We start from the raw sequence: 23,314 nt of genomic DNA on the forward strand, positions 1-23,314 counted from the left end.
AGGAGGGAAAAACCACACACAAAATCAACAAACCCTTAGATAGACTAAGAAAAAAAAGAGATAAATAAATATCATAAATGAAAGAGGAGATATTCCAAAGATGCCTCAGAAATAAGAAAGATATTATGAACAATTATAATTTTTAAAAAATGGATGACCTAGGAGAAATGGATAAATTTCTAGAAACATACAACCTACCAAAATTGAATCTAGCAGAAATAGAAAGCCTGAATAACCAACAACAAAGAGACTGAATCAGTAAAAATCTCCCAAAAAGAAAAGTCCAGGGCCAGATGGCTTCACAGATAAATTCTATCATTCAAAGAATACCAATTCTTCTTAAACTCTTCCAAAAAAGGAAAAAGGAACACTTCCAAACTCATTTTATGAGGCTAGTGTCACTGATACCAAAGTCACAGACACCATAAGAAAACTACAGGCCAATACCCTTGATGAATACAGATGTAAAAATCCTCAGTGAAAGATAAGCAAACCAAATTCAACAGTACATTAAAAGGATTATACAGGATGACCAAGTCAGATACATCCCTCAAATACATGGCTGGGTCAACATATGCAAGCCAATTTATCTGATGTAAACTAGTGCAGCCACTGGGGAAAACAGTATGGTAGTTCCTAAAAAAATTAAGTAATTACCACTCTGGCCAGTGTAGTTAAGTGGCTAGAGCATCAACCCACGCACCATAGGGTCTCAGGTTTGATTCATGGGCACATACCTGGGTTGCAGGTTCGATTCCCCAGCCCCAGTTCGGGCATGTGGGAGAGGCAAACCAATCAATGTGTCTCTCATGTCGATGTTTCTCTGTCTCTCTCTCCCTCTCCCTGCCTCATCCTTGATCCCTTCCTCCCTTCCACTTTCTAAAAAGTCAATGGAAAAAGAAAATTAAGTAATTACTGTATGATCCAGCAATTCCACCCTGTGTATATATCCAAAAGAATTAAAAGCAGAAACTTGAAAAGATATTTGTACACCAATGATAACACCATTATTCACAATAACCAAAAGGTAGAAACAACCCAAATGTTCAGCTGCAAGCCAAGAAATGCTAAGAGTTGTCAGCAACCAAAAGAAGATAGGAGATAGGAAAAAAAGCATTGCTCTGCTGGCACCCCGACTTTGAACTTCTAAGCCTTCAGAACCGTGAGAAAATAAATTCCTGCTGTTTTAAGCCACCCAGTTTGTATGTACTTTGTTATAACAGCCCTAGGGAATTAATACACAATTAATCAATGTAGTACTTGAATTCATAACCTCAAACTGCTTTTCAAATTTCAATTTATAATCTCATCACCAAGAGAATTCCCTCTTTAGCACATCTTTGATCACAATTAGTCATTTGATTTAGTCAAAAAATTCACAGGTGGTACAGAGTTCATTTCCATTTTTATATTGTTAGATTGATAAAAATTGTTTCCAGTATTTTAGATAAGATCTTAAAGTATTAACTGAATCACTGTATATTTTCCCAACTTATAGACACAAACTTACCTGAGTTTTTCCAATGCACTCTCTCGTTCAGCTCGAAGTTTAGCTAAAGATGTGTTCTCAGCTTTAAATTTTTCTATTTCCATTTCCAATTCAATAACTTTCTCTCTCAAAACTTCAGATCGAGCGCTGTCACCTATAAAATAGGCCATAAATATTGTATTTCACAAGAGGTCTTCAGCAGCAAAAATACTAGCTAGCTATTAACACTAAGAGCCAAAAATACAGTAAATACCCCCACTAAAATACATTAGAAATAATGTTTAACAATTTTTCTTCGATTTTTATTGGCCTAACTTTCCATATGAAACCAGTCTAAATTTAAGAATCAAATTATTCAACCTCAAAAGAGTTTCAATCTGACAATGAATTAACACTATATATTAAAAAAAACACATTGGAATAAATTTAAAAATTTTTAAGGTTAGTATATAAAAATAGCTTAAGAACATGAATAAGTCACAAAATATCTAAAGCACAAATTAATACCAAAAAGCAAAGTTTACCTCTCACTAATCAAAGAAATACAAATTAAGACCTGTTTCAACATTAACTTGCTATTTAAGAGAGTAAAATAGGAAATGCTTCAGTCCTTCAACTACCCTTTTGCAAACTAAATCTGATCTATATCACAAGACTAAAATACACATACCCACCCTTTGACCCTACTTCTAAAAACCTAGTTAAAGAACAAACTTGTAAAATCTTACAGTTTTGCACAAAAATATGCATGGCAGCGGTATTTCTACTAGTAAATAATTTGTCCGACATTAAGAAAATTACTGAATAAAATTATGCTATATTCATATAATGATATGCAGTCATTTTTAAAGTACACAGTGTTAATGATATAGCCAACACGTTATATACCTAGTCAAAAAGGATGGGGCAAGTTATAATATATATCTCTACAATGTTTAAAATACATAGGAATGCCCAGCTGGCATGGCTCAGCGGTTGATCACAGTTCGATTCCCAGTCAGGGCACATGCCCAGATTGTGAGCTCGACTCCCAGGGACATACAGGAGGCAGCCAATCAATGACTCTCTCATCACTGATATTTCTATCTCTCTCTCCCCCTCTCCCTCCCTCTCTCTGAAATCAATAAAGTCATATATTTTTTAAAAATACATAGGAAAAATGACTAAAAGGAAATATCCCAAAATGATATCACTGGGCAGTTCAGTTACATACATTTTTGTAAAAGGAAATATCCCAAAATGATATCACTGGGCAGTTCAGTTACCTTTGGGCAGCTCAGTTACATACATTTTTGCTCCTATACTTTTTAAACTTCCAAACTTTCTGCAAAAAGCACTACTTTTAAATTCAGAGTATTTTTTAAAATAGCTTTCTATAATTTATATTTTAAAGCACCTATGCTTTGCAAGGCATTCACAGTTTATACTATAACATGATATAATAAAACTTTTCAACATAGGTTTAAAAAATCCATCACATCAACTGAATACTATACAGCCATTAAATGGAACAAGGCAGATGTATGTATATGTGTGTTAGAACAATCTTCCAAATATATTATAAGGTGAAGAATGTTATTTTTAAAGTGATGTTTCATTTGTATAGAAAGGAAATTACACTCACACATATGCTTTCATATGCATGGAATGTTTTTATCATATACAAATGCATGGGAATGCTGGTGTGTCTAGGAAAGGGGACTAGGAGCTCAGGTCTGGGGAAAGAAAGAAACTTAGATTATACTGTATTTCTTCTTGGTCATATTTAGCAAATTAATGCATGAGGTAGTTAAAAAAAAAAATTTAAGTAAAAATACAGTTATTAAAAGAAAGTGTGCAAAAAAAAAGTATGCACGCACAAAGTTTACTCCACAGTAATACAAACCATAAATTGAGTACTCCCTGGCTATAAAAGAAACTTAAATGTTACCTCATTTTATAATAAAGCAATTAATTTTAAAGCCTTGAAAATAAGACACAAGCTTAAATTTGAAAAATCTGAAACAATTCATCCAAACCTCTTATACTCGCAACTATTACATGATTGAGACCCACAAAGCAGATCAAATTTTTAAAAATCGCCTATAATTAGACTTTACTGAGTAACCAGAAAGGTTAGGATTTTAAGCATTCTGACAACATACTGATGTTACATTTATAACACTTTGCTATATATAATGCTGACTTACCAGGGGGTTGGTCTTGAATGTTTAAGTTGTGTTCATTTCCCAAGTGTGAATCTGACTTTGATTTTGGTTTTGGTTTCAAAGAAGGGAAGAATTTCATCATCAGGTCCGATGGAAGAGGAGGACTTGTGCCTCTGCTGGATTGGCTCAAGTCTTCCTTCTTGACTGATGCAATCTTCCTTTTTACTGTTTTGTCTAGTACACATATTTCACTCCTATTAGGGTAGGTGGTCTGGGGAGTTCCATAAATGGCTTCATTCCCAAGCATAACATCATGTTTAAATGAATTCTCAAGATCGGTCCAAGTTCTTTCATCATCAAAGTCAATTTTATTCACACTTAGAGATGAGGGTCTTCTTGAGGACTCAGAACCTTTATTTTTCAAGCTTTCTGTTATGATAGACTCATCACTACTATAATCTTTATCAGACAAATCCAAATCCACATCTCTCCTCTTATCCTCTTCTTGAGTCTCAGTGTTCCTGAAAGGTCCCTTACCATCACAGACTTGTGGACTATCTTCCCTGCTGCTCAAACTCCTTTTGCTATCCTCAGTTGATGGCTTTATGATAATGCCCCCTTGTTCCTCGGAGTCAGTGCTACTGTCACTGTTCATTACACCATCTTTGCTTGCATTCAACCTCATCTGATTTTCAGAAGTGCTCATTTGGAACACTTTTTTACTGACTTTACAAGATAGTCCCCCAAATCCATCAGATGAGGAAGCTGAATTAATTTCTTTGGGTGCAACCTCACACTCACCCTCATTTTCACCTTCAATATGGTCTGGATGCTCATTTTGATTACACTGATTAATGAGACCCAGTGTTGTCATCTTTTGCTGCTGCACAGCTTTGACAGGGGTAGAAGACAACCGGTGATCTTTGCAGATGTGTTGGTCCCTCTCTAAGATCTTCAGTACAAATGAGGAATTGCTGGAAAATGATATTTCATCAGCAGCTTGTTCTAAAAACAAAAATTCATCTAATTCCAAATTTTCCTTTTCCTTTTCTCGTTCCCAATTCTCTAACTTTTTCTGAAGAGAAATGTCAAGAGAAGATGCTGACTCTTTCAAGGCCTCATTTATTGGGCTCTTAGAAGCCATGGAGCCAACCAGCCCTGTCAAAAGGGGAAGTCTGTCTTTAATTTGTGTGTTATTCCAGACTTTGCAACCAATATCACAAGGTTTTGAACACTCAGGTTCATTTTCTTTATTAGATTCTACTTTTTTTTCTAATTTGATCTGGTCTCTAAATTGCCCATCACATTTCTTCCCTGACAGTATTTTCAATCCTGATGGAAAGAGACCTTTCCTGTTATTACTTGTAAGCACTTTTGGCTTCTGACTGAGTGTGACAGAACCACTCTTGGTTCTAGCTTTATTGCTCTTTTTAGCAGAAGGGTTCTCTGTACATAGTTCTTTATTTATAAAAGCAGTTTTCCGATGGAACTGCTGTCTTTCTATTTTAAACACAGCTTGGTCCTCTGAAATGCTCTGATTAGTCACTAGTTTACTGTCCCTCCCTTTCTGAAACTTAGATTTAGCATTAGTAAACCTAGCTAAACCTTCTCCTCGTTTTAAGAATGGCTGTTTTGGTTTTGCTTTGATTAGCAATGATCCTTCTGCTTCCTACAATAAAGAACAAAATTTGAATTAATTCTGGTATATTAGTTATAAACAAATCTCTAGTCTTAGATAATTTAATCAAATAGTGGTGATGCTAACCCTTAGCTGTTTCCGTTTCAAGTCTTGTTCTTCCAACTGAATTTGTTCTTCCAAGTAGTCTTCAAATGTCTGTTTCCTTTCTCTAATAGCAGCTTTAATAGGCCTAATCATAAAAATAAAGTTATTTAACATGCAAATCATGATGTGGTAAATATTTTACACTTAAGTGTGCTTGATACATACTCCCAACTACATTGAAAACTAACCTTTTTCAAAATCACAGCTCCCCTGTGAAAATGCTTTTCATGTTGAAAAACAAATTTTTATTGTCTAGAAATATATATTTAAAAATTCCCCACAGCCCTAGCCAGTTTGACTCAGTGGTTAGAGCATGAGCCTGAGGACTGAAGGGTCCTGGGTTCTATTCCGGTCAAGGGCACATACCTCGGTTGCAGGCTCCATACCCAGCCCTGGTCGGGGCACGGGAGGGAGGCAACCAATCAACATCTCTCTCTCTCTCACATCCATGTTTATCTCTCTCCCTCTCTCTCTCTCCCTCCCCCCGACCCCTCTTCCATTCTCTCTGAAAAAGCAATGGAAAAAATATCCTCCAGTGAGGATTTAAAGAAAACACTCCTCACAAAAGATGCTCTTTTCTCATTTCTCCTTCTTCCTCTTCTTCAACACCCCTGATATAAAGGACATTATTACACCTTATTAGAACTTCACCCAGGTGTCCAGACAAGGCTCCATCTATGTATTCTGTGTTTGCAAGCTGCAAGTTCATATAGCCATTTACAGGTACCAGGTAGCCTTTGTACTCCATTCCCCACTTAAGTTTCACCACTACTGGCTTTACTGTTCATCCACTGAGGAAGGTTTGGGATTGCGGGGAAAATTCATCTCAACAACAAACAAATGCTGTAGGCTACTTGCTGTGACCCAGCTGTGATCCGTTCCTCGTGCCTGGAACACCACACCCTTTGAAAATGTAATGAAAGCTACAATCCCACTCCATCTCCCAAAATACAGAAATATACAATTCTCTACAGGATTTGAAAAAATCCTTCTGAAGTCCATCTGTTGACCTTAGATTAACTTTTGAAGTAACATATTCATTATATAACTTTAAAATATATTTCAAAAATAGTTCATTATATACATATTTGTTAATTTAAAAAGATCCTTAACAATGTAAATAGAGCAACAATAAAAAAAGTCATCTGCACCCTGGCCAGTGTGGTTCAGTTGGTTGGAGCATCATCCCATACACCAAAAGGTGGTGGGGCCCGGCCGGGCGTGGCTCAGCGGTTGAGCATCGACCCAGGATCCAGGAGATGGAGGTTCGATTCCCGGACAGGACACATGCCTCGGTTGCAGGCTAGGCAGCCGATCAGTGACTCTCTCATCATTGATGTTTCTATCTCTCTCTCCCCCCCTCCTTTCCTCTCACTAAAATCAATAAAGATATGTTTTTTAAAAAGGTGGTGGGTTCGATTCCTGGTTAGGGCACATACCTTGGTTGCAGGTTTGATCCCCAGCTGGGGCGTGTGTGGGAGGCAGCTGACCCATGTTTCTCTCTCACACTGATGTTCTCTCTCTCTCCCATTGTCTCTCTAAAATCAATAAAAATAAACTTTCTTAAAATCATTTGCCCATCATCAAATATTTAAGAAAATAATAAACAACTTCAATATTGGTATTTTATCTATGTCATAAAGTTTTTAAATTCTGTAACAAGACTTACACAATTTTAATTTATAAGTGATGCCAAATGTGAGACTCCAATTTTTTCTCTTCTCCAAAATAAGATTTACCTAACTATTTGAGAGATTAATTTTATCCAGATATTTGTTAGGTGAGAAAAGTTTGCTCAGTTCTTCCAATACAATGTCAAAGCCACCTAAACTGATGTTATCTCCCCAACCTCTCTGTTGCTAACAGTATGTGATAAATTGTATTTTCAGCCTTACACCTAAAAGCACCTTCAAGCAAAAACAAGAAAACTATGACTCTTTCAAAAAAAGAAAGTGCTCAATAATAATGGCTGGCTATTATATTAAATTATCACATTTCTTATTCCTTTTAACACGGATTATACCTTTCTTCATTATTAACCACTTCTGAGGAATCGGCAATTTTTTTTAAGTTCACATCATTCCCTTCCTGAATCTGGTTTGTCATTTTCTCCCAACATGGTAAAATACCTTCACCTAGGATAAAAAATAGGAACAATTTAGTTCAAAAAAAGCAAATTAAAGTCTTAAAACTTGAGAATTTTACAAGTTGCTAAGCTAAAAAAAAAAAAAAAAAAAATGGTTAAAAGTAAGGTATGCCAAAAATTTCAGAACTCTCAAGGATTTCTTTAATATGATATAGAAAAACTACAAAACCATAATTAAAACACAACATTCTTTAAAAGGTTAATGTTATAAAAAAAAAAGTGTGAGCTTTTCTAAATTAAAAAAGACTAAAGAGTTAAAACAGCTGAATGTAATATATGATTGGCTTCTGGTTTTATAAAAAAAAACACCCACAGACAATAGTGTGGTGAAGATCTAGGGTGGGGGTGGGTGCAGCGTAGAAAGGGTCAATGGGGAAAAAATGGGGACATCTGTAATACTTTCAACAATAAATTTTTTTTTTAAAGGCATTTTTGAGATAATAGGGAGAATTCTAAAATGGATTTGAATATCAAAATTATTGTTAGTGTCCCTAGGTATAATAATAGTTTTGTGGTAATACAAAAGAATGTCCTAATTTTTACTTGATGCATGCTGAAAAATCTGAAATGACTCAGCAAACTATATATAGATGTAGACAGAGATATAGGTATCAACATAGATATATATACACACAGACAAATATATATAGACAGAGTAAATATGGCAAATTATTAACTGTTAAATCTAGGTGGTAGGTATACTGGTAATCATTGCTGTGGCCTTTCAAGTTTTCTAGATGTTTGAAATTTTCCAATATAAAAGGTGTATTGTATTATGTAATTCCATATCAAGGAATTGCTCTGAATTAGGAATAAAATATTATGCACAATACTACGTAGTAAGCATAGATACCTCATCATATTATTTGTAGTTTTCTGTAACTTAACTCAAAAGAATATATTCTTGAAAACTGGAAATTAAATTAAAAATTTAAATACTGAAAACTACTTAGTATTTCACAACATTATATACTGATATATTACCTGGCTAACATAATGATGAAATCATTAAAATTATTATTATAAAGACTACCATAATCATTTTCCATGTTGAGTGGGAAAGAACACTATTATATAATATTCTATAATTACAAAATGTGAAATGGGGAGCAGAAAAAAAGACCAGAAAAAAAAATATATCAGAAATCACATGAGAGCTCTATGAGTTTAGATCATCAGACACTGAGTGCCAGTTCTGTGGCAAGAACATGCTGGGTACTAGGAATACAGACATATGGTGAAGACAAAATGAGGGTCTGTGTTAGGGGAGATTTTTTATGAGTAATAAGTCCCATCACCAACCTTTTTCTCACATATTACATCTTCTATCAAGTGCCTCCACCACCACACACATTTTAAATCAACCTCAAACTATTTCTAAGCTCTCAAAGAAAAATGGTTCAACAGAACTTTTTGCCTTCATTTTGGAAGTCCCCAAGCTACCACACAAGGTTTGAAGTCAGCATGAGTACTGAGATTGTTCTTGGAAAGTCACAAATTCTGTGTCTGACTCCAATTTAGGATTAGGAGCTGTGCAGCATGTAGGACCTCACAATTAAAGCCAAGAGCACAGAAGAAAAATATATAAAGGACTCTTCTTGTCGTAGGACAACTTGGTAACACTCTTGGTTAAGTGCAGAAGAGAGAAATACAAGTAACTCACCTTTAGGATGATTATGGTTTTCTTCCTTCAAATCATTTTTTTTCACAAGTGTTTCTTGATATTGTGCCTCATAAAACAAACTAGGAGAAGCGTCACTTTTTGAAGTTGAGACAAAATCTTGATGAGTAGTTCTACAGAAGTTATTTGGTTCACAGGACAAAATGTTGGAAGTGTATGTTTTTCCTTGGGTTTGATTCTGGTAGATATGTGATGGTAAGAAGGGTTTGGGTTTCTCTATGGTGGCTGAACTTCCTGGAGATCTGTACTTCTGACTCTGATCATCAGGCAGTAGAGTTAAACCTTGCAATTAAGAAAATCAATAAACTGATGAGTCTCTATAACATTTTTGTTTCTACCCATTAGTGATCCCACCACAAAGTTTTCTCCAAAGTGATAACAGTGTTTTTTTCCTCCTAATTAGGAAACTGTGTTTAACAAAATCATAAAATTTTAAAAGTCCAAAATGACTCTTGAATCATTTTAATTGAGAACATGTTTACACTGATTCATGTGCAGACCATGTGTACAAGGCAGAGCTGCAGCACAGCCTACCTCTGTAAGGCACCACTTGTGTGCCAACTGTGACAAGCACTCCTCAGCTCTGCAGCTCCATGACAAATACAGTTAAACAGCTTCAATGCAGATAATTACAAATGATCTGAACTATTCCCTAATGGTCATGCTCTGTGTCACCGCATATAAAAGTATCTTCCCTTCAGATTACCACTGACGTTTTGGTATCCTCAGGCAATGGAATTATAGGCAATTTTTCTGTTTTTAACTTTTCTGTAGTTTCTCAATTTCCTGTATTATTCTTCTGTTTTCTTTCTTAAGTCTCTGCTTTTCAAATAACCCAATAAAGAGAGATTCCCCAGTATCTCTTGGAGGGCAGATGACAATACTAGCCATCCTGCCTGTTGTACCAGCCCCTTGATATCCTGCTACTACCCCTCTAATTCTCCAATTGTTTCAACTAAATTTAGAGTGAAGACAGGATGGAAAGTGTTTTATAAAAGAATTGTGCCACCTATCTACCTCACTCCTAGCCCACAAAAAAAAACTGGACATCAGGTAGATCTTCATTAAATATCCAGTTCGACTTCCCTTCCTTTATTTTATAACAATACTCTCCCCATTTAAATTATTTTTGACTAATGGTCATCCCACTTCAACCTGAACATATCACTGACAAAAGAGCAATATCCCAAAGGAGCAGTTTCAAAGGGTGGTCTATAAACCCCTGGAGGTCTCCAAGACTCTTTCAGGACATTAGGTAACAGGTCAAAACTATTTTCATAAAATATTAAGACAGCCCAGCCAGGCATGGCTCAGCAGTTGAGCATCAATCTAGGATCCAGGAGATCATGGTTCGATTCCCGGTCAGGGCACATGCCCGGGTTGTGGGCTCGATCCCCAGTCGCGAATGTGCAGGAGGCAGCAGATCAATGAGGACTCTCTCATCACTGATGTTTCTATCTCTCCCTCTCCCTTTCTCTCTCTCTGAAATCAATAAAGATATATTTTTTAAAAATTAAAATAAAGCCCGGCCGGGTGTGGCTCAGCAGTTGAGCATCAACCTAGGATCCAGGCGATCGGGGTTTGATTCCCGGTCAGGGCGCATGCCCGGGTTGTGGGCTCGATCAATGACTCTTTCATCATTGATGTTTCTGTCTCTCTCTCTCTCCCTCTCCTTTTCTCTCTCTGAAATCAATAAAGATATATTTTTAAAAATTAAAATAAAATAAAATATTAAGACAGTATTTGCATGTTTCACTGTGCACTGACAGTGCAAAAGCAAAGTGGAAACTCATGGTGCCTTCGCTCAAAAGCAGGACCACAGGACATAACTGTGCCAGCAATCACTGTATTCATCGCCACCATGCACTCAGTTGTTTTTTTAATCCGCAGCCGAGGATATTTTTTCCACTGCTTTTCAGAGAGAGTAGAAGGGAGAAAGAGAGAAAGATGGATGTGAGGGAGACACACCAATTGGTTGCCTCCCGCATGTACCCAGACCAGGGCAGGGATCAAGCCTACAACCAAGGCACATGCTCCTGGCCAAAATTGAACCCAGAACCCTTCAGTCTGTGGGCTGACACTCTAACCACTGAGTTAAACTGGCTAGGGCTGCACTTGGTTTGGTTTTTTTAAGTTTTATTTAAGAATTCAGACAGGATAAGCCTCTGTTAAACAGATGGGAATGCTCTTCAATTTTTTATTTTTTGAGCCTCTCTTAAATAAGTTTAAAGTTTCTCATCAGGCACTCCCCAAAAAGCTCCACTCTGCACATGCACTGGTGGACACCCACCCGCAAAACCAAAGGGTTCCTGGAAAGCAAAGAAATCTACCCTGAGCCTGAGTGAAGAACCGAGCCATATATAAGCCAGACCCTGGCAGCAGTTTGGGGAGCCACTGACTTTTAGAGAAAGTGGAAGGGAGGCAGGGAAGGGGAGAGAAGAAACGTTGATGTGGAAGAGATACATCGACTGGTTGCCTCCTGCACACTCCCTGATTGGGGCCAGGGATGGAACCAGCAACGCAGGTACATGCCCTTGACCAGGGGTCAAACCCGCAACCCTTTGATACAAGGGTCAACGCCCTAACCACTGAGCCACACAGGCCAGGGCGGGGAGCCATATTCTTTATTAGTGTGTGCTCCCTTTCTCCTTTCCCTCTAGTTTGTTTCAGTAAACCCCTTCTTGTGGAACTGTTTCGCCTCCCTTCTTGATTTCTATCACGGGGGAGGGGCGGCAAGAATCCCATCTCTGGTGACATCCAAACTCCCTAAACCATTCTTATTTGCCTCATTCTCATCCTCACCACTCCCACCACTCCCAAGTCCCACTCAGCCACACTCTGCACACTCATTTGCCATTGTCTTTTCTTCTTTGTATTCTCAATGCCCATGCAACCTCGGAACACAACAGCACTGTCTTGAATCAGTAAAGTGTGTCTCTTCAAAGGTAGCACCAAGCAGACCCCCATAACTCCATATCACTGGGTTTCAAACTGTGGGACACAATCCATTAGTCATTTTATCACGAGATGCAACAGGTCATGACTGGCACTTTTTTTTTAACATAGAATAAACAAAATAGAAAATATTCTTGTTACATGCCAGGCACACCAATAAAGACAGATTTATGAAATTTCTTTGAAATCAAAATGTTTTTGTTACTATAAAGTATGATAAACACACTTTCAAAACCACTGCTCCAGACACACTTCAACAGGCTTTTCCCATGATAAGCACATCATGCTATTTATGGACTGAGCATATAACAAAAGAATTCTGTCATCCGCTGAACAAAGAAATGTTTCTAGTATGGTTCTTTAGCTGAGTAGAGTGGCTTCCACACATATTTACCCCTACAATCCAGAGCAGTTTTTCATTCATCAGCTATAATATATAAACCAGGAGCCTTAGGCCAGCTTTGGTTCTGGATCTTTTATTCTACTAAGTCTTCTTTAAATTTTATAAGTAAATGTGAATGTCTTTAAGGATACAAATGTTCCAGAATGGCACAGCTTTCACTTGTCCCAATTAGTTTACACCACCACTGTTTCAATTATCTGCCTCGCCTCTAAGAAACTGGCGTTTGCAACATATGATAGAGAATAGTAGAAATAACCTGTCAAACAATTCATGGTAAGAAATGTGTGTAACTGCCAATCATTGTACTAACTGGAAGTCCTATGTAAGCAAAAAATACCTGAGAGTGTGCGCTGCCCAGACACCATAGTGAGCAGCTTTTCTTGCTCTTCCATGAGTCTTTGCAGTTGCTCCAACTGTTGCCTCTTCAGTTGTTCCTGCTTCTTCTGCTGCACCTCTTTCAGCTTTTTAAATATAAAATTAACTTTATTAAACTAACTTTACATTTCTTTATGAACCTTCGCTCTTTACCTTTATTTTAATCCCTCCCATCTCCCTTCTTACATCTTCCCTAATAAAGAGTTTCAAAGAGGGATCTCAAAGTAACTAAATCTGCCACTAAAACTCTAAAATCCAATTTTTATGATGGAAACCATATTGACTCTCTCAACTAAGAAACAGAAAAAGTCAAATAAATCCTTTGATTCTTAAAATATATTAGGTAATCAGTACATTTATGATCAACTTTTTCCTCTAATTATTTGGTCAACAATTTCTAATTTAGTTTTTACCAAATGAGATAGAAACTAGGAGATATTATCTTAAATGCTATGTCTTACATAACAAATATGCTTTAATGTCTCACATTAGACAAAAAGCAAAATTGGGTTATTTTGAGTACTTCATATTAAAGGGGAAGAAACAAGAGGGCCTGAAACTGGTGACTTTCATCATAGACAAAAACTTGCAATAACATAAATACATATTAGGCCAAGTCCTGGTGTACCTGTTCAAGCTTTTTAAAAAGTGGGTCTTTATAAGCCACTTCTTTGAATTCACTCACAAGATCTGAGATAAAGTCACTTTTGTTATCTTCCCAGTGTCCAGGAGCATCCTGACATGCCACTGGTTGTGGTCCCTCTTTAGGTAAAGGAAAGACTGCATGTGTTTCAGATTTATCTGACTGTAGTTTAGAAGGGCTGTGAGACTCCAACTTCTCTTCTTCACGAAGTGAATCGTCTTCACTTATAAAGTTCAAGCTATTTGAGAACTGTGTGGCTTTAACAGGAAAGCTGGTGGAAATGTTCACATTTGCTCGCTTCTCTTCATCTGCTTCCAAAATAGGAAATCCACGATTTAATATGACTCCAGCCCGAGAAGGATTGGTCATCCACTGGGTTAGGAAGTTCTGCCCACTGTTTAACTCTGAAGAGGCGGGCATCAGGAACATTTTATTCCAATTTTCTACTGTATTTAAATAATGCAAAAACTAGAAGAGCTATTAATTTCCAACACCTGTAGAAGACAGTCAACAAAAAGTATTAAAAATATCCTACACAAACCTTGACCCAGCACAAAAAAGCTTTTGAATATTTCATATGCAAAAGACTTTAACTAGCTTCTGGATATTTAAGACTTTGATAAAATATCTTAAAATCCAAGTTCAATGGATCAAAAATCTAAGTTCCCTTCTCATCTAATCATTCTGATGATTTTATACAAGTGCTAGACCAGTTGACCTAACACTATGGGAGTTAAACCACCTTCTAAGATATTCGATTACCAAAGAGGGAAAAAAGCCACTCTCAATATCAAACACCCACATTAAGCACTTTCATGCTTCTGGCCCTAGTACAACATACCTTCTCTGCCTAACTGGGGAACCCATGCTCTCCCTAATTCCAGGACAAAACTCACCCCCACATGGCTTTACCTGGCACTGCTTCCCACTGTCCCTTACTCCTTCAATATCCTAACCCCTCGTTCACCAGGCAGTCCCCTCATCTGTATGCCTAGAGGTCTCTGTTATCACTGCTTTGGCATTCATCCCACTATAGGTGGTATCGTGCTTTTGTGTTCATAATCTACCCAGCTGTGAGTTCCTTAAAGATATCTGTATATTCACCATTGCCCAGTACCATTCATTCCAGGTAAATAGAAGAAACTTGATAAATATTTGCTAAAATTAATTTAAATTAAATCACAACTAAGGTTATATTATTGAAAATTCAATATTATAAGGTATCATTTGTGTTCAGTCAACGTTCAACAATAAAAATAACACTGGTTCAGCCCAGCTGGGTGTGACTCAGCAGCTGAGCATCGACCTATGATCCAGGAGATCGTGGTTCGATTCCGGGTCAGGGCACATGCCTGGGTTGCAGGCTCAATCCCCAGTGTGGGGCATGCAGGAGGCAGCCAATCAATGACTCACTCACCATTGATGTTTCTATCTCTCCCTCTCCCTTCTTCTCTCTGAAATCAATAAAGATTTTTTTGAATAAAAAAATAACTGGTTCATACCATACGACAGCTACTCTATATGAATCATACTCTAAAATAAACAATTTCCTAATGCAATAAATGTAAACGGGACATGGCAAAGAACATAAGCCGTTCCTCCTTTGTATGTCTGATTTTCCTCAACAAGTATTTATTTTCTTACTCTGTGCTAGTCATTGTTTTAGGATGGGTATATATATAGCAGTTAATCAGTCAATCTAGTCTAGTGGTGAAAATACACATACATAAAAGTAAATTACACAATGTTAAATAGTAATAAGTACTAAAGAGAAAAATAAAGGCCATGTAGGGGAAGGAGACTGCACATTTAGATAGCGTGAACAAGGAGTCCTCACTTAGAGGATAAAATTAAGGATCTGGCCCAGCCGGGCGTGGCTCAGTGGTTGAGCGTCGACCTAGGATCCAGGCAATCAGGGTTCGATTCCCCGTTAGGGCACATGCCTGGGTTGCGGGCTGCAGCCGATCAATGACTCTCTCATCATTGATGTTTCTATCTCTCTCTCTCTCTCCCTCTCCTTTCCTCTCTCTGAAATCAAAAAAGATATATTTAAAAAAAAAAAAAAAAAATTAAGGATCTGGCAGAGGAGAGGGAGCGAGTGGTACAGCTATAAGGGGCAGAGTCAGACCTAGCCACTTCATAACCTTCATCTGCAAAACACCCCCCCCATGCCAATTCCTTCAGAATCCCACTTCTCATAGTCCCCATCACCACTATCCACCTTCAATTCTCCAGGATTAATCTCATGTGTTTAAACCTATTTACATCAGTCATCACAAAAAGGCTCTGAATCCCAAACCACCCTTTATCTCATATGCAAATTCCCACACATATGCTTTAATTCTGTCTCTATCTCCCAAGCATCTCCAGTGCAAAAACACTCACTGTCCACCACCGGCAAAATCTCCTATTATCCTTAACCTCTTCTCTCACTTTCCTGAGAGCACGTCTCCCTATGGCGCCCATACCCTTATACCACTGAGCCTGGAAGTAGATAATGTGTTTTCCATCTTGTTCTTTTCTGTTTCTAGACTATAGTCCCTTCATCCACCATAAAAAGTGCCCAATTCTGGCCCTCCTTTTGGCCAGAAATGTCATCTTCCAGTAATTCACCAAAATGACTAACACAAAGGGAAAGTGGAAAGGCACCCACTATATGTTATCTAGAGGCCTTTAAGAAAACATGGGAGTTGTTCCTTTCACCACATACATGCCAATCTACAAGAAAGGTGATACTGTAGACATCAAGGGAATGGACACTGTTCAAAAAGGAATGCCTCAGCCCTGGCCAGTGTGGCTAAGTGGTTAGAGCACTGCCAGCGCACCAAAGGGTCGTGGGTTCGATTCCCAGTCAAGGTCACATACCTGGATTGCAGGTTTGATCCCCAGCCCCAGTTGGGGCACATGCGGGAGGCAACCAATCAGTGTGTTCCTCCTCACATCGATGTTTCTCTCTCTCTCTCTCTCTCCCCCCCTCACTCCCTCCATTCCACTTTCTCTAAAAATCAAAGGAAAAAATATCCTCGAATGAGGATTAACCAAGAAAAGAAATACCCCACAAATGTTATCATGGCAAAACTAGAAGAGTCTACAGTGTCACCCAGCATACATACAGTGGGCACTGCTGTAAACAAACAAGTTAAACAGCAAGATTCCTGTCAAGACAACTAATGTAGCCCTAGCCAGTATGGCACAGTGGTTAGAGTGTCAGCCTGCACACAGAAGGGTTATGGGTTTGATTCCTGGTCAAGAGCACGTACCTGGGTTGCAGGTTCGATCCCTAGCCCCAGGCAGTGCACACGCGGGAAGCAACACATCAATATTTCTCACTCTCTCCCTCACTCTCTCCAAAAATCAATGGAAAAAATATCCTCAGGTGAGGATTAACCAAAAAAATAGAAAGAATTAATGTACATATTAAGTATATTGAACACTGTAAGAGCTAAGATAGCTCCCTGAAATGTGTGAAGGAAAATTACCAGAACAAGGAATCCAAAGAGAAAGGTACTTGGGTTCAACTGAAGCACCAGCCTACTCTACCCAGAGACGCACACTCTTTTTGAGAACCAATGAAAAGGAGCCTGAGCTGCTAGAACCCACTCCCTATGAATTCATGGTATGATAAATGTAAAAAAAAAAAGAGCCAGATAACGCCAAGGTTGTAGGTTTGACCTCCACTCGGCACATACAAGAAGCAACCAATAAATGCATAAATAAGTGAAACAACAAATCAATGTTTCTCTTTCTCTCTCCCCCCCCTTCCTTTCTCTCTAAAAACCAATTAATCAATAATTTTTTTTTTTTTTAAAGTACCAATTTGGGTCTCATTTGATGAGACTATATAAACTACTACTACTCCTTTAAGGACTATGAAACCTCCAGAGGTTACTGGGATCCTCCCCTTTATTCCTTAAAATTTTCTGGTTGAGCAACTGAAAGAACAGAGTTGCATTAACTGAAATGGAGAAAACTAGGGATGAAACAGGTTTGGGGGAGTTCAGAGATGAATTTAGGACATTTTAAGATACCTATCAGACATCCCAGGAGACACATCATATAGGTAGCTGGACACACAAGAATGTAATTCATGGAGGCCAAGTCTGTGAAGGGCAAATGTGGGTATCCTCAGCATGAAGATGGTATGAAACCACATACTCTGGATGAAACCACAAAGGGAATGTGCATAGACAAAAAAAGAGATGTAAAAACTGTAGTGTCCTTGAAGCCAAGTGAATGAAGAAAGCATCTCAAGGAATAAGGGGATATGTCAATGCTATTAACAGATAAAGAGGTGAGGAAACTGAGAACTGACCTTAGAATTTAGCAAAGCAAAGGTCATAACTTGAAAGCAGCTGAGGGGAAGAGGCAAAAGCCTGAATGGAGAGGATACATGAAAGAAACTAGAGACAGTGAGTATAGTTCATTCCATGAGTTTTGTTATAAAGGGAAGGAAATAAATAGCTGCATAGGGAAGCAGGAAGAAGAGAGATGTATATTTTTTAAGACAGATGAAATAGCTCTCATGTGTGTAACTCGGTTGGAGCATCATTCAATACACCAAAAGATGGCAGGTTAGATTCCCAGCCAGAGCATGTACGGGAGGCAACCAATCAATGTTTCTCTCTCACATCAATTGTTTTTTTCTCTCCCTTCCCCTCTCTCAAAAAACCAGTAAAAATATATCCTGGGGTGAGGTTTAAAAAAAAAGGGCAGAAGAGATGCAGAGAAGATGGTAACTGAATAGGCAGACCTTTCTTGCATCTCCTCCCAGGGCCAGACTGAAAATAAAACTAAATTGGGGAACATTCACCCAGAATTACCAACTGAGGTCCAGCTGAGGAGATTTATATAAAGGAAGGACAGAAAATAGCTAGAGACTGCACCTCCACAACAGTTCACACGACATGGTCAGGGGTGAGCCCCACAGTAAGCCACCCTGAGAGGAGATTCCATCCACAAATGGAACAACATCATTCAAGACACAGTTACAACTGGAGAACCCAAATAACATAGACAGGGGCATTTAAGACCACTCCACGAACTGGGGGGCACAGGAGTACACAGAAATAAATACAAAGAGACAGCAAAAATGGAGATACAAAGAAACAACCCCCAAAAGAAAGCAAAGGAGGGATCGCCAGAAAAGGAACTAAATGAAATGCAGGCAAGCAATTTGTCAGTCAGAGAATTCGAAGTAATGGTTATGAAGGTGCTCAAACAACTTAGTGAGAACTACAAGCAACTTACTGAGAACTGTATGAAACCTAATGAGAACTACACCAGCATTAAAAAAAAAAAAAAAGAGGTAGAAACCATGAATAAGAATCAAGCAGAAATGAAGAATGACATAGCTGAAATAAAGAATACCCTGGCATGGACAGACATGGCTCAGTGGTTGAGCATCAACCTAGGATCCAAGGTTTGATTCCCTGTCAGGGCACATGCCTGGGTTGCGGGCTCGATTCCCAGTCAGGGGCGTGCAAGAGGCAGCCAATCCATGACTCTCTCTCATCATTGATGTTTCTAGCTAGCTCTCTCTCCCTCCCCCTTCCTCTCTCTGAAATCAATGAAGATATATTTAGGAAAAAAAAAAGAATACCCTGGAAGGAACGAATAGTAGACTAGAAGAGGCAGAGGACCAAATCAGCAAATTATAAGACAAGGTAGGGAAAAAAAACCATTCAGAGAAGCAATTGGAAAAAACTTAAAAAGCAGGAGAGATTAAGGGAACTTTGGTAGAACATGAAACACAACAACATCCTCATCATAGGGTTAACGGAAAGAGAAGAATCTGAGCAAGGAATAGAGAACCTATTTGAAGAAATAATAACAGGAAATTTCCCTAACCTGGTGAAGGAAAATTTACTCAAGTTCAGGAAACACAGAGAGTCCCAATAAAGATGAACCCCAAAAGACCCACACCTAGCCACATCATAATTAAAATGGCAAACGTTAAAGACAAAGAAAGAATCTTAAATGCTGTGAGAGAGAAAAGGTTACCTACAAGGGAACTCCCATTAGACTCTCAGCTGATTTCTCAATAGAAACATTTCAGGCCAGAAGGGAGTGCATGAAGTATACAAAGTAATGAAAAGCAAGAGACTGAATCTGGGACTACTTGATCCAGTAAGAATATCCTTCAAAACTGAAGGTGAAATGAAGAGCTTCCCAGACTAAAAAAAAGAACTAAAAGTTTATTACCACCAAACCAGCACTGGAAGAAACGCTAAAGGGACTGTTGTAAGACGACGACACAGAGAGAGAAAGGGGGGGGGGACAACACAGGCATAAAGAATAAAAATGGCAACAAATAAGTACCTATCAATAATAACCTTAAATGTAAATGGCTTAAATGCTCCAATCAAAAGTCAAACGGTAGTTGAATAGATAAGAAAACCACCCATATATATGCTGTCTACAAGAAAACCACCTCAAAACAAAAGACTCATACAGGATGAAGTGAAGGAATGGAAACTTTTATTTCCATGCAAATGGAAATGAAAAAAAAAAAAAAGCTGGGGTAGCAATACTTATATATGAAAAAAATAGACTTCAAAACAAAGGCCATAACAGGAGACAAAGAAGGCCACTACATAATACTGAAAGGATTGACCAACAAGAGGATATAACACTGGTAAACATATATGCATCCAATACAGGAGCAACCAAATATATTAAAAAAACTTCTGGAGGATTTTAAAGGAGAAAATGACAGTAATACAACCACAGTAGGGGACTTTAACACCCCACTGACATCAATGGATAGATCTTTTAAACAAAAAATTAACAAGAAAACAGAGACCCTAAATGGCATACTATATCACATGGATTTAATTGACATTTACAGAACATTTCACCCCAAACCTGCAGAATACACATTCTTCTAAAGGGTGCATGGGACATTCTCAAAGGCAGACCACATGTTAGGACACAAACTAAGTCTCTATGAATTCAAGAAGACTGAAATAGCCCTACCAGTTTAGCTCACCGATTAGAGCGTTGGCCTGCGACCGAAGGGTCCTGGGCTCAATTCCAGTCAAGGGCACATACCTTGGTTGCAGGCTGAACCCTGGCCCCAGGTTGGGGTGCACGTGGGAGGCAACCAATCAATGTGTCTCTCTCACACTGATGTTTCTCTTTCTTTTTTTCTCTCCCCCTGCCCTGCACCACTTCCAATCTCTCCGAAAAGCAATGGAAAAAATATCCTCAGGTTAGGATTAAAAAAAAAAAAAAAAAAAAGGTTGAAATCATATCAAGCGTCTTCTCAGATCACAATGGCATGAAATTATAAATCAACTACAATAAAGACACCCCAAAACATTCAAACACATGGAAGCTAAACAGCATGTTCTTAACCAATGCATGGGTTACCAATGAGCTCAAGGAAAAAATCAAAAACTTCCCAAAAAAAAAAAAAAGAAAAGAAACACACAACAATCCAAAATCTGTGGGACACAGCAAAAGCAGTCCTGAGAGGGAAATTCGTAGCACTACAGGCCTACCTCAAGAAACTTCTGGAGGATTTCAAAGGAGAAAATGACAGTAATACAACCACAGTAGGGGACTTTAACACCCCACTGACATCAATGGATAGATCTTTTAAACAAAAAATTAACAAGAAACTTCTAATAAACTATCTAAACCTACAACTTAAAGAATTAGAAAGACAACAACTAGAAAAGCCCAGAGTAAGTAGAAGGAAGGAAATAATAAAGACCAGAGCAGAAATAAATAACATAGAGACTAAAAAAAAAATACAAAAGATCAATGAAACCAAGAGGTTCTTTCAAAAGATAAACAAGACTGATGAACCTTTAGCCAGATTCATCAAGAAACAAAGAAAGAGGACCCAAATAGATAAAAGTCAGAAGTGAAAGAGTGAAGTAACAAATAACACTACAGAAATACAAAGGATTGTAAGAAAATACTATGAACTATACGCAAACAAGTTGGACAACCTGGACGAAATGGACAAACTCCTAGAAAAATACAATCTTCCAAAACTGAATCAGGAAGAAGCAGAAACTCTGAATAGACCAAAAACAACTAATGAAATTGAAGCACTAACCAAAAAACTCCCATCAAACAAAAGCCCTGTTACAGATGACTTCACATTAGAGTTTTACCAAATATTCAAGGACAACTAACACCTATACTCCTCAAACTACTCCAAAAAATCCAAGAGGAAGGAACATTTCCAAGCTCTTTCCACAAGGCCAGCATTATCCTAATTCCAAAACCAGATAAAGACACTACAAAAGAAAGAGAATTACAGGCCAATATCCCTGATGAACACAGATGTTAAAAGCCTCAACAAAGTATTAGCCAATTGGATCCAGCAATATGTTAAAAATATCATATACCATGACCAAGTTGGATTTATTCCAGGTATGCAAGGTTGGTACAATATTTGCAAATCAATAAATGTGAGTCCTGACCAGTGTGGCTCAGTGGTAAGAGCGTCAGCCTGTGGACTAAAGGATCCCAGATTGACTCCAGTCAAGGGCGTGCACCTCAACTGCAGGTTTGATCCCCAGCCATGGTCAGGGCACAACATGCGGAAGGCAACCAATCAATGTGTCTCTCTCACATCAGTACCTATCTCTCTCTCTCTCTCTCTCCCCCTCTTACTTCCACTCTCTCTGAAAAAGCAATGGAACAAATATCCTCGGGTGAGGAAATAAATAAGTAAATAAATAAATGTGAAACATTACATAAATTGAACGACCAAAATCACATGATCATATAAATAGATGCAGAAAAGGCATTCGACAAAATCCAACACAAGGGTGGGAATAGAGGAATCACACCGCAACGTAAAAAGGCATATATGACAAACCTACAGTCAACATCATACTCAATAGGTAAAAACTAAAACCACTTCCCCGAAGAACAGGAGCAAGACGGGTGTCTACTTTCACCACTTGCACTCAACATAGTACTAGAAGCCCTAGCCACAGCACTCAGACAAGAAGAAAAAATAAAAGGCATCCATATTGGAAAGGATGCAAAACTGTCATTATTTGCAGATGACATGATATTGTACACAGAAAGCCTTAAAGACTCCACCAAAAAAATTACTAGATTTAATAAATAAGTTCAGCAATGTAGCAAGATACAAAATTAACACCCAGAAATCAATGGCATTTTTATACACCACTAATGAACTCTCAGACAGAGAAACTAAAAAAAAAATCCCATTTACCACTGTAACAAATAAATTAAGATACTTAGGAATAAACTTAACCAAGGAGGCAAAAGACCTGTACTTGGAAAACTACGGGACATTGAAAAAAGAGATAAAAGATATAAACACGTGGAAGAATATACCGTGTTCACGGACTGGTAGAACTAATATCATTAAAATGTCCATACTGCCCAAAGTAATCTATACATTGAATGCAATCCCTATCAAAATACCAATGGCATATTTCACAGATCTAAAACAATTACTCAAAAAATTTATATGGAACCAAAGAAGACCATGAATAGCCACAGCAATCTTAAGAAAGAAGGATCAAGTTGGAGGGATCACAATACCAGATATCAAACTATACTACAAAGCCACTGTAATCAAAACAGTCTGGTACCAGCACAAGAACAGGCATATAGATCAATGGAACAGAACAGAGACCCCAGGAAATTGACCCACACCATTACGGTCAATTGATATTTGACAAAGGAAGCAAGAG

The 23,314-nt window shown here is 38.0% G+C and overlaps 1 protein-coding gene and 1 pseudogene across 5 annotated transcripts in view; both read right to left on the minus strand.

Annotated features, from left to right (window-relative positions):
- The window catches only part of CPAP (centrosome assembly and centriole elongation protein), a 66,307-nt gene that overhangs the window by 38,626 nt on the left and 4,367 nt on the right, over positions 1-23,314 (minus strand). For all 5 annotated transcript variants that reach the window (XM_016203560.2, XM_087814424.1, XM_016203559.2 and 2 more), the window contains 7 exons: positions 13,608-14,116; positions 12,942-13,065; positions 9,229-9,528; positions 7,443-7,554; positions 5,402-5,504; positions 3,679-5,305; positions 1,511-1,643 (listed from right to left, as the gene is read on the minus strand). In XM_016203560.2, the coding sequence (XP_016059046.2) occupies positions 1,511-1,643; positions 3,679-5,305; positions 5,402-5,504; positions 7,443-7,554; positions 9,229-9,528; positions 12,942-13,065; positions 13,608-14,051 (2,843 nt within the window). In that variant the 5' untranslated portion in view covers positions 14,052-14,116. The remainder of the gene's footprint in view (positions 1-1,510; positions 1,644-3,678; positions 5,306-5,401; positions 5,505-7,442; positions 7,555-9,228; positions 9,529-12,941; positions 13,066-13,607; positions 14,117-23,314) is intronic.
- LOC107529933 (small nuclear ribonucleoprotein F pseudogene) lies at positions 5,979-6,397 on the minus strand (annotated as a pseudogene).

Source organism: Miniopterus natalensis, chromosome 2 (assembly GCF_054644295.1).
Source record: "Miniopterus natalensis isolate mMinNat1 chromosome 2, mMinNat1.hap1, whole genome shotgun sequence".
Taxonomy (NCBI): Eukaryota; Metazoa; Chordata; class Mammalia; order Chiroptera; family Miniopteridae; genus Miniopterus; species Miniopterus natalensis.